Raw genomic sequence first — 10,438 nt, 5'->3', positions numbered from 1 at the left:
GAAATTATTTGGAATAAAAACGTGTGCACATTTGATCCTCCAGGCTATCTTTGCCATCCTTTTATTTACCCTACAAGCTCTAATTGAACATAACCAATGCACAAACAACTCGTTTCTTACATATAAACATACTAAGTCTGGTTTATTGTAATTTCAATAAATTACTATCTTTTTTATATATAAGTCATGCAATCAGAGGCAAAAAGCAACAATCAGTTCATGACAGAACGCACACTCCAGTTAAACAAAATGTTAAATATTATTAATATTAAATGTTTTTTACAGAAAGATAGAAATCTTACAGATGCTACCCTGAGTTGTATTAATTTCTTTTAGACAATGCACACAAATGATCTCTGTCAAAATATCTGACTCCATTTACTGCAGGTAATTCGCTTATTATTGATAAATACCTCATACAGCCCCACTTAAAAAAATCCCAAACTGCCCCTTTAATTTTCTTTTTATTTGTTATTTTATAAATATTTTTGGTCAATTTTATCTCCTTACATGATTACACTAAAACACAGTTTAAAAATAACCTAGGATGTGATTTTTGTACAGAAATATTAAATCCTTTTATCATATTTCAATTTAAATTAATATTTCTTGCAAAAAACAGTCAAATTTTATTTTATCAGAAATATTAGAATCATTTTTTAAAAACCACTATGTGCAATTTCTGTGTAATAGACTGTAAAATCCGGTTCAGGTTGTTTAAACCCACCAATTCCGAGCTATTTACATTCGGCCCTGACTGAAAATTGCGAAGAGGCACAGTATTTTACTTAAATACACTCACACATTTTAAACAGAAGGCTATTGCAAACATTTTCAGACACTTTTCTATACAGACACTTACAAAGGATTGCATGTACACACACACACACACACACACACACAACATAAAGCCACATGCACACTCTCTCTTTTTTTTTTTTTTGCCTAGAAGGTTTTCAGCTTGAACACTTTTGCAAGAGGTGCTTTGGCACTAGAGTAGATCAGATATGATTCTCCTTTAGAGTTGAAAAACTCCCAGTCACTGCACCCAATCGTTGGGAGCCAATGGACAGGAACAAAGCCTTCATATCCCTGCCACCTAAAAACAAACAGAGAAAAGGAATCGAATCAAATGTGTATTTGATTCTCCAGACTTGAATATTAACTGTTTGCCAGTTCCTACTACTGAATCCTCACATGTCAAAACTAGTTAACTTCACTGGTTCACAGGGGGAAAATAAATCTACATTACAAGCGTAGGTGTATGTCTCAGCACTAAGTTAGAGGGCTATCAGAGGGGTGTTGTTGACAAGTTCAGTACCTGTAGAGAACGCTGTTGAGAGAGTAGGATTCTCCGTCAAAGGAGTTAGCAACAACCAGAAAATATTCCTCCCCGAGGTTAAAAAACTCCCAGTCCACTGCACTGGAGGAACAGAAAAGGTATGTGGTGATGACGAGAGATTGAAATGGCAGCAAACAGGTTATTACACAAGACGTGTTCTCATAATCTCTTTAGTCTTTGTGTACATGCACATGGCATACTTTAGTGTTTGCACATCTGTACCTATAGGTGACAATATCCTGGAAGCGGACAAACAGCTGTCCATTCATGTCCAGTTCGTAGATAGTGGAGTTGATGGCATATCGACTTGGTCCATTACCAACGAGACTGTGTCCATTGGCAACAACTAAGAAGACTCTACTGCCAATCTGAAACATTTCCCAGTCTGTGGCACAGAATGTCTGTATTGACAGAGACAGATAGAATTTTGAGGTACTTTTACTTTACTGCCTTTATTAAACAGTTGAAGTTTCTAGGTACTTTTCAGATCAAGATAAATAAAAAAAGCAACATATGATAAACTCATAAAATCCAATGCATTGTTTCAACATGTCTAGTTGGGGCCCCCTGTCAAGGTTCGGGTTTCTATGAGTTGTTAGCAAACTCATTACCAAAGATAATTCAAGTCAAAAAAATAAATACATATCTGAGTAGCAGGATTCCTTAATCATCTCATGACCCATTAGATTTATCTTGTGAACTTTTGGAGGGGACTCGACCCCTAAATTGGGAACTACTGGCCAGATTATCTACAGTAACAGTAAAATGCTACTTACACGTTATTGCATCAGTGTTAACAACTTGATAATTTCATATATAATAATAATTCACTTAAAGCAAATTTTCTGTGTAATAATCACTTTTACTTTAGCTGATAATACTTGACTACTTCTTCAACTATTGCTTGCTTGAACATAGAGATGGAAATGCTGTACTTTCACTCATGATTAATTTCCACCTGCCCCAAGGTGTTCTTAATGATATATCCAGCAGTGGAGTTCCCCTAAATCATCTCCTTTTGGTTTCTCATGTGACTATCAATGTGTCAACACTCTCTCCTCAAATGTAGCTAGATTCAAATATATGATTCACTATCAGTTACATGTCAAAGCACTGCAATCGCTCAAGCAAATCATGGCAAACCACACGCTCTATTTTTGGCCCTGTCTTAAATGATCCTTGCTTCCCATCTCTCTTTCATTATCCTTTTATCTCTCCCCGTTTGTATTCCCTTCCTTCTGTGTGTACAGACAAGATGGTTTTTCATATTCATCTCAAAGATACAGATCTCATCAGAGGAAATCAAAGCCTAGCTGGTGAGAAGATAAATGTTATGGAAATCATGCAGCAAAATGCTACATTAAAGTGCTATTAAGTATCACTCCCACCCACACCTTCCAGATTTACCCTGTATTGTTGTGGGGTACCAAACAGTTTTTTTAATCAAGGATATGAATTATTTGAAATTATTTTTAGTCTTTTCAGGCAAATGTTTAAGGCCAATTACGGATTTCTTTTGCTGTGTTATGTTCATCTCATACCTTAATTGTCTGAAACACCTGGAAGCTTCCATTGACCCAAACGTAGATGACTGAGTCTACAGATGTAGACACTCCATCAAAGGCATTTGCGACCACCAGGAAATGGTACGGTCCAACTGTGAAGAACTCCCAGTCGTAGGCCCCTGAGGTCGGCAGCATCTGGTGAACCTCAAAAGACTTTGTTAACCTGTTCCATTTGTATATCACACTGTCTATGGCGTGATTATTATTACCTGGAAGACAAGCCAGGAAGAGAGGGAATGGAACAGAGTCTAATATTTTGCTGATGTCACGCCAGGAATCGTGCACGTTAAAAGGTAGTCATTTGACAGATATTTAGTCTTTACCTTGTCTATGATTGGCCACAGCGAGATAGGTTTGTTGATTGATGTTAAAGGCCTCCCAGTCCCGTGCACAGTGGGTCTGCAGAGTCTGGAACCGCACAAACCGTTTTCTTCTTTTGCTCCACTTAAAAATCACAGAGAAGTCTGTCTCTGATTCCTTGTTAAAATGCTTGTCTGGCCCACCGCCAGAGTTAGACACCACCAGATATATCTGGATCGAAGAAAACACAGGGAATGTCAGCTCTCCAAAACTATTTCTTACTAGGTGGATGTACACATGTGCGTTATTCATATTCCATAACCCACCCTTTTTTGTCATACCTTCTTGTCCATGCTGAAGTGTCTCCAAGCCAGAGCTTCATATGTGCTGATATTCTGGTAGAGCTGGAAACCCGTGTGGCTCCACAGATACACAGCAGAGCCAGAGGCTGGTGAACGATGAGCCATAGCAGCCATCAGACCCACGCCAGGTACCTGGAACACCTGAAGATTGGATGATAAAAAATATGAAAAAAGTACTAGATTTTACGCAGAAATCTAATCAGCAAAAAGTGGAACTGAAAAGCATCTCGACCACAACCAGCTAAGATTGACTAGATTAAACTTTTTAACCTTTCTACCTACAAAAAGCATAAAATGAAACAGAAGAAGAAAATAACAAGTTTTGTCTAGAACAGTTGTTCCCTATCTTTCTACTCGTGATATTTTTCATGGCCTGAAGAGGTAAAACTATAGGCTACAGTATTTTTCAAGGCAAATAAAAATTAAAATAACCATTATTTTAAAAAGGTGGATTTGTTTTTTTTGTATTGTAGTAATCATCTTGTGATCCCATAGAGCTTTCTTGGTATTCCACGATTCACTTAAAGAAAAATATTTTTCCCCTCTTGTGCCTTTGGTTTCCTTACAGTACATAAATATATATATTTTTACAAAATGGAAGGATACCTCTACATCATGTGTCTCTGAGCTGGTGATGAGGACCTGGTGTTCCAACACATAGTCCAGTCGTTTATGATCTGAGTTGATGGAGAGGTGCGAATTTTGTAAAACCAACCTATTTTGTCAACCTAAGCTGGGTAAAAACTTGCTCATGAGTGGATTCTTACCCTCCAGCACAGTGATCCACACTGTACCGTCGCAGAGGTAGAGGCCTTTCCTAAGCGGATCGAACCACAGCTGGCCTTGCCGCAGCTCTGAGCATGTCCGCTCCAACCCCACTGAGACTCGCTCCTCTGTTTCTGTCATTTTGTGATCAAAATACAAAGATAAGCAGACAATCAAAGAAACAATCAGAATGGAATCAGAGAACCAGAGAAACATACGTCATATCTTGCATCATAATGTATTTTACATCTTGTAAAAAGCATCTGCAAGTTACCATACGAAGTCAGATGGGCGTCACCCTCCCTCCCCATGACAGGCAGGTCTGAGAGAAGTGGCGGTACTGACAGAACTGCTAGTTGGGGGTCCGATGAGGGGCAGATGTGATGGGTGGCATCCGAACCTGGCACCAAAACCAGCTGTCGCAACAGACCCTGTACATGGCGATAGAAATATAAGAAGGAACATATTTGACTCTTTTATACAACAGTGGTTGGCAGCCTATTTCTTATTAAAGTTAGTGATGAGGAAATATGAGTCTTACTGAATACAGGCCTTTCCATCTCCCCCGACTGCCAATGTGGAATCTCGATCCCTGAATGTTGAGGTCTGAGGGGAAAGGCCTGGAGGGAACACTGTTTACCATAAAAAGACATAATTATTTCTAATAGCTGAGGTAAGTTGTTTTTCTTCTATAAATGAACTAAATGTCTATGTAATTAAAGTAGTCTTCTCCATTCTTCTGTTTTTATGACTGAGGAAGGAATTGTATTCTATAGGCACTGTACAGGGGCTGATATTCCTCCCTTGGATGCACCAGAGGGAGTTTCCACTAAAAAACATCTATCACATACTGTCAGGCCAGTATGATATGGCTGCAGGGTGTGTGAAGATTTGGAGCAGTGCCATTGTATTGTGGTGAAGGATCTACTAATTCCCTCAAGGGAATTTAGAGGGAACAGGAAAGGAGGATGATGGGAGACAGAGTACCCCACCCAGTGAACAGAAGAACTCAAGACACACAAGAAAAAAGATTTACTTACATTTCCAGTGGTGGCCTGCAGTCCACTGTGAGCCTGACATGATGACTGCCAATGGCCAACACCAGAGTGTGCCACTGGTTATCAGCCAGTTGGCTGCCCCGAAACCCCCTGCGCTCTACGACCCCTCCGTGACCTCTAAAAAGGAAGTGCAGACGTTTTCTCGAGAACCTCAGTCCCAGGATTATCCGTCCACGTTGCTCATTACTCTTGACTCGCCTCTCCTTCTCCCTCTCTCTATGTTGCTCTTCTCCACTGACACCCCTCTCTTTATTCCTTTCCAAAATGTTCCCTTTATTACTCACTTCCTTCTCCCCCATCACTCTTTTCTCCATTTCTTTTTTTGGCCCCATCAAGGAAAAGATGTATTCATTTCTCTGAAAGGCAAACAGGAAAAACACACTGTGGTTGGCGGGGATGGAAAATAGTACATTTACTCAAGTACTGTACTTAAGTACAACTTGAGGTACTTAAAGCTGCAGATAATTTGATAATGAAAATAATTTTTAGCTGCAGCCCTAATTGTACTTTATTTGAATAAAGTTACTTTTTACTTCTTCTCAACTACATTTCAGAGGGAAATATTGTACGTTTTACTTCACTGCATTTATGACAGTTACAGTTACTTTTCTGATTAAGATTTTATAAACTACAGAGCATGAATACAGTACAACCCCAAAATATATTACAGTTTAATGCATAATTAGCACTTTTACTTAATAATATTTCTGTACTTCCACCACTGGCCTACAGCACCGGCTGTTTCTGACAAATGTGGATGCTCACCGTGGGTGCAATGGGAGTGACTTTTAGTGTCACAACAATGGAGAATTCTTCGGGGAAGAGGTCGCAGTTCACCAGCAGCTGGGAGGAGGGAAAGCTCAAGGAGGTATGAGGACTTGAGATATGTACTCCCCTCACCACTCCAGCCTGCTTCATGTGCATCCCTGGTACAAGTTTGGAGGGATCCCTCTCGAGGACAAAAGACAGAAGATCCAGAGGGAGCAAATCTGCAAACAATAAGCAAATAAAGAGGTCAGGAAGATTGTTTTACTGCTTAAGCCTTTATATGGAGACATTGCTACACTATAAACCAGCTGGGTTGGGGTCAGGACCCCTACAGGTGTTGCAAAAAAACAGAATTATCTTCAACCAAAATTATGTTTTGTAATTGTTCAGACTTTTCTACATGTTTCTAAAAATAATATTCAAACTAACTGGAAAAGGAAACATTCACACACAGATATCAACTGAATGTAAGTAAGTGCAGTTACTCAAGTATTGTACTTAAATACAATTTTTAGGTACTTGCACTTTGAGTATTTTCTTTTCATGCTACTATACGTTTACTCTTACATTTCAGAGGTAAAAATTGTACATTTTTCTAAAGCTTTAGCTACTTTACGAATTAAGACTTTTTTATGATGCCTTGTTATCAATCAAAATACTCACCAGTATGTACAAGTAGAGCTGAAACAATTAGTCGATTGCCATACTTTTTCTTCAACATTTCATTGTTTCAGCTACGACAATTTGCTGCTTTTTCTGATAATTATTGTTAACATGTTAATTTTTGTAATACTGTTTAATAATTTTGAATTTTCAGCTGTTGGTTGGACAAAACAAGCATTGTGAAGCTGTCTCTTTGGGCTCTGGATAATTTTGTTCAAGCAATCAATCGATTCATTGAGAAAATATCTTTTACAGTGTGGTATCAGTAATTTTACTTCAGTAAAGGATCTGATCACCATTGCTCATGGGTTAATAAGTAGTAAACAAGTAGACATAGCTTTGTTTTAAGGGGACAAATAAGGTTGGGAACAACTGCTATAAATTAATAAATCAATTAATGTCATAGCACGCTTGAGTTTCTGCCCCACCCCGGTGTGTGAGAATTAGCCCTGGGTGGCGTTGGAGCTATAGGAGGTTTTTGGAAGGTTGTTATTAAGCGAGAATATTACTGAAATTGATGAGACATCATGTAAACATTCACCCTGTTCGTCCTGGTATTCTGATGTCTATTGGATTGTTGTGGAATCCTAACCACATCCAATGTCTGTACTTGTTTGTGGGAGTTAATTTAAGTTAATATACTACACACTCAAACACTCCCGCTGCACTGTAAGCAGACATAGACAGTTGGAATTATCTAAAAGAATTTTAGCTGGAGGGGTTTCCCAGGTTTTTATTAGAAACTGTAAACCATTCAGTGAATAATCATTAACTGAACCAGAAACAGATGCATTGAAATGAGCTGTAAATCTGAGGTTGGGAGAGGGAAAATAGAATAAAATGGTACAATACCTGTACAGTGTCTCCATGTGTTTGTGGTGGTGTCAATGATCCTTAACCCCAAGAGAAGGAACTGCACAAATATCAGTGATGTCATCGCAAAAGACTGTTTGGTTCAGTTGCTAGCTGGTACAAATGTGTCCATGTTGAAGGTATTTCTCTAGGTATTTCTCCCTCTGTCTCTATCGTAAGTGGCGATACATACCAGATGACTGTGTATTCTTCATATTGATGCAAGTGAACATTTTCAGATCTTCCAACTCTAAAGAAAAGTATCAACAAATCCGTTGAAAATCATACCTCAGATTCACATGTATGTAAATAGTACAAGTAGACAGTCCCAGAGCTCTGTGCTTGAAGAGAAATCCATTCATCTGTGTGGAGAATCCTGCACCTGCAGCTCTATTTAAACACCACAGCCATGCAAACCAGCCTGTCACTCACACATCCTCCCTCAACTGCCTCTGATGACACAGACCTGCCAGAGGGATGAGCTACACCACCGTGTGTGTATGTGTGTGTGTATGTGTGTGTGTGTGTGTGTGTGTGTGTGTGTGTGTGTGTGTGTGTGTGGTGGTGGGGGGGGGGGGGGGTCCAAAAACCTGTATATACTATACTTGTGGGAGCCGACAAGCTTGGTGGGGACCGAAATGATGGACCCTACAGGTTTAAACGGCTGTTTGAGGGTTAAGACTTGGTTTTAGGCTTCAGGTTACAATTAGGTTATGGTTAGGGGTAGGGTAAGGGTTATGGTTAGGGTAAGGGGCTAGGGAACGCATTACATCAATGTGTGTGTGCATGCTCATGTAAGACACACACACAGAAAGACTCTGACAAGTAAACAAAATTTTTATGTAATGGTATATTCTAGTGTTATGTGTTAGTGTCATGTTATTCAATGCTCCTTTTCCATGTTTACCATCCATTTAACACTAGAGCTGGGCGATATGGCCAAAATTGTGGTTTTAAACTATTCTTTATGGTCAGAACAAACAGTTGATGCCAAACAGCGGATCACTTTACAAATCTGAGGTAGAACATTCAAAACTATTATGATAAAATCTGTACAAGTATCCATACAGAGAAACTAATACATTTTTCATAGAAGTGGAGGTGCTGTCACATCTCTAGGCTAGCTCGTGCTTGCTTGTAAGAGAGCAGTCCAACGGAGCGTATAGCTTTAAATGTTGGGAGCTGTATGCAGCTGACAAGTAGCTAACGGTAATGTAACTTAACTTACACATTTGCTGTATGTGGCATGTCTCTTCATTGTTTATCAGAAGCAAAAATGTATCAAGTTGTAGGAACAAGTTGTCACTACGTGCCCTGTCCTCAGTCTCTAAAAAACTAACTGCATTAGCTACTTCGCTCAATATGTCAACTAAATTAGTTAGGTAGCAAGTGCACCTGGCTAGGTGGCAAACAACTGGCAAGCAACCATAGCAAGCAACTGGAATTAGTGCCCTGAAACATACAGTAGCCTATACATACGTCAGCTTGCTAGCTCTGCTAACGTCACATACACAAAGCATACCTTTCTTTATGCTTTCTTTCTAAGTGGCAGTTAAAGTTACTAACTGGTCACAGCAGTCTCCCTAAGGTTGCATTGCAGAATTTACAGACTGGTGTGTGTTTTCTTCTGGACGCTGTTTGAAAGATTAATCCTTATAACGTTAGTTTAGATAGCTAAATGTTAGATTTTGCTAACATATCCTGCTCCCAGACAGCCACACCTTCTCCTGTCTCCCTAATTCACTTCTTGGAGTGCATGTGAAGGGGGCCAGGAGGTGGTGACGGTACCGTTAACGGTAACAACGCATTTTTAATTAGTAGGGTATTATTGATTGCATTTGAAGTAAAAAGTTTTATATCCAGTCAAAGTAAGGATGTTAACAAATAAATCAGACAATGCAAAAGCAATTTATTGATATTCCCAAAGTTGTGGTCTTGACTGGTCTTCAAATTAAATCCCGAGTTCTCTATGTTCGAGACCAAGACAAGACGGCGCAGTACAAATGCGGTCGAGTTGGAGACAAGACCGAGACCATCAAAAAGACAGACGGGTCTCGAGTAGGCTACTACAATACTAGTATAGGCCTACATGAAAAGACTCTTTTTAATTAAAAGGCAACCTAAAAACAACAACAGCACATATGTGATATTTGGTCCATTAGATGGATATGAGCTGTGCTATTATCATATTAGCTATTATCCCATAGTTTATGATCTGAGAAACCCAGGTGGCCTTGTGCATGAATCCAGCTGTGATATTAAAGTCTCAATCCAGGATGTCTTTCTAAAAGATCTGCAAATATTACTTGTTGAAAATGTGAAGAAGTCTCAGGACAGTGAAATTAGGCAAAAACTGCAATGACAGAGTACCAAGATGGCCTTCAAATAGTATTTGCAATCAATAGCCTACTTGGATTTTAACCTGCTTTAATTGGGTAAATCACAGGAATTTGGAACTTTTCAAATCGACTTTCCCAGCAATCTCTGGGGAAGTTTTGATTATCCGGAGTCACCCAATACTTTAAAAACACTTCAAATAACTTGATAGAATCATTTTCTAAAATCTATTCGAGCCTGGGTCATTGTGCAACTATAGGCAAATTATCAGACTGTGTTTGAAGAGACGTTGGCATCTCGGCTTGCGTCAGATCTCTCTGAATCCTCTCATACACAGACCCAGCACATTTACAAGGCAAATGCACTCTGTCTCTGTTTTCCTCGCCCATATTACGATCATAGACTGCACAAAGATACAAGATATAA

General features: G+C 39.2%; 1 protein-coding gene across 8 annotated transcripts; it reads right to left on the bottom strand.

Annotated features, from left to right (window-relative positions):
- Positions 1–54: 54 nt before the first annotated feature.
- Positions 55–9,361, bottom strand: LOC123978522 (thrombospondin-type laminin G domain and EAR repeat-containing protein-like). Of its 8 annotated transcripts, none has more exons than XM_046061771.1 (15): positions 9,198–9,361; positions 7,869–7,925; positions 7,676–7,716; positions 6,158–6,381; positions 5,375–5,748; positions 4,876–4,966; positions 4,609–4,765; positions 4,337–4,468; positions 4,176–4,246; positions 3,549–3,710; positions 3,231–3,438; positions 2,884–3,116; positions 1,565–1,743; positions 1,322–1,423; positions 55–1,099 (listed from the first exon to the last, which is right to left on the bottom strand). In XM_046061771.1, the coding sequence occupies exons 4-15, from the start codon at positions 6,314–6,316 to the stop codon at positions 946–948; spliced, it is 2,022 nt and encodes a 673-aa protein (XP_045917727.1). In that variant the 5' UTR covers positions 6,317–6,381; positions 7,676–7,716; positions 7,869–7,925; positions 9,198–9,361; the 3' UTR covers positions 55–945. The 8 variants fall into 8 exon arrangements, with proteins under 8 accessions (XP_045917727.1, XP_045917724.1, XP_045917726.1 ...); XM_046061768.1 differs by lacking the exon at positions 9,198–9,361 and adding exons at positions 6,824–6,916; positions 8,904–9,172 and having other exon boundaries at positions 7,676–7,925; XM_046061770.1 differs by lacking the exon at positions 9,198–9,361 and adding an exon at positions 8,904–9,172 and having other exon boundaries at positions 7,676–7,736.
- Positions 9,362–10,438: the final 1,077 nt, after the last annotated feature.

This window comes from Micropterus dolomieu, linkage group LG11, assembly GCF_021292245.1.
Source record: "Micropterus dolomieu isolate WLL.071019.BEF.003 ecotype Adirondacks linkage group LG11, ASM2129224v1, whole genome shotgun sequence".
Classification (NCBI taxonomy): domain Eukaryota; kingdom Metazoa; phylum Chordata; class Actinopteri; order Centrarchiformes; family Centrarchidae; genus Micropterus; species Micropterus dolomieu.
Note: the sequence above shows the minus strand (reverse complement) of the source record. Positions and strands in the feature narration are given on the sequence as shown.

What these genes read in the sequence shown, in the direction of transcription:
- LOC123978522 (XM_046061764.1), bottom strand. Translation starts at nt 8,923, where the DNA reads ATGCCACATACAGCAAATGT. An exon ending in AGGTGTTTCAGACAATTAAG is followed by an intron (nt 1,744 to 2,883) that starts GTATGAGATGAA and finishes CTGTCAATACAG; the next exon opens with ACATTCTGTGCCACAGACTG. An exon ending in CAGGATATTGTCACCTATAG is followed by an intron (nt 1,424 to 1,564) that starts GTACAGATGTGC and finishes CTGTTCCTCCAG; the next exon opens with TGCAGTGGACTGGGAGTTTT.